The sequence below is a fragment of the Buceros rhinoceros genome, unplaced genomic scaffold (genome assembly GCF_000710305.1).
Source record: "Buceros rhinoceros silvestris isolate BGI_N320 unplaced genomic scaffold, ASM71030v1 scaffold25426, whole genome shotgun sequence".
NCBI classification, from domain to species: domain Eukaryota; kingdom Metazoa; phylum Chordata; class Aves; order Bucerotiformes; family Bucerotidae; genus Buceros; species Buceros rhinoceros.
The window spans coordinates 6,219-7,067 of NW_010416150.1; the positions used below are offsets into that span (position 1 = coordinate 6,219).

The window sequence follows — 849 nt, forward strand, 5'->3', positions numbered from 1 at the left end:
CCCAGCCTGCCACACCTCCCCGCTGCGTGGGGCCAGCGAGGGAGGAGGCAGAGTCCCCTTCCCCATTAATCATAACCACTTCAGAGCGGAGACAAGCAGGCACTCACCCAGCATCCTGTAATCCCCGCGGGCCTTGTTAGCTCGCACAAAAGCCTGGATTTTAATTACAGCTTTAATCTGCCAAGACAAACAAAAGGGTGGGAGATGTTTCCCCACAGCACCCCCGAAACACGCAGGGAGCGGAGGAGAGGTGGCCGGGAACCTGCCAGCCCAGGGTGAGGGTCTCCACAGCCCAGGAGGGGATCTCACCCTCCACTTGCTGTGTTTTGGGTGCTGCAGCCACTCCAGAGGCACAGCTCTGCTTTCCCCCTTTCCCCCCAAATGCCCTTCCCCTCCAATGGGGATCTTGAAATCCTTAGTGGATTTTGATGGAACTGGAGTGTTTTTTCTCCCCTCACGCTTCAGAGCTTGATAGTTTGGCTTCCAGACCCACCAGGCACCTTTTCCTTCCCATCTGGCCCCCTACAAGGGTGCAGCAGTTTCTCCCTCCAGCCACACCATGAGGGCCCAGGGGCAGACAGAGATCTGACGCATGCTCAGGATCATCCCCCTCCCACCCCACAGATGGTGACACGCTCCCAGGAGCCGTCCTCCTGCCCTCCCATCACTCACATTCTGCCTGAAGTAGCGCAGCCTCTCCCGGTATCTTCTCCGAGCCTGCCACATCCTCACGCCCGCCTGGATCTGGGAGAGATGTTCAAGCAGTTGGATGCTGGAAGGACTCGCTTGGCCAAAGCCAGTGGGTGGAAAGGGGCAAAACCAGAGGGGTTTTGCAAGACATTCCCCCCC

The 849-nt window shown here is 58.5% G+C and overlaps 1 protein-coding gene across 1 annotated transcript in view; it reads right to left on the bottom strand.

Annotated features, from left to right (window-relative positions):
* The window catches only part of LOC104494831 (ras GTPase-activating-like protein IQGAP3), a gene marked incomplete at its 3' end in the record, with an annotated part of 7,444 nt that overhangs the window by 6,215 nt on the left and 380 nt on the right, over positions 1-849 (bottom strand). Inside the window, 2 exon segments of the mRNA XM_010137713.1 lie at positions 108-177; positions 673-744. Coding sequence (XP_010136015.1) covers positions 108-177; positions 673-744 — 142 coding nt within the window.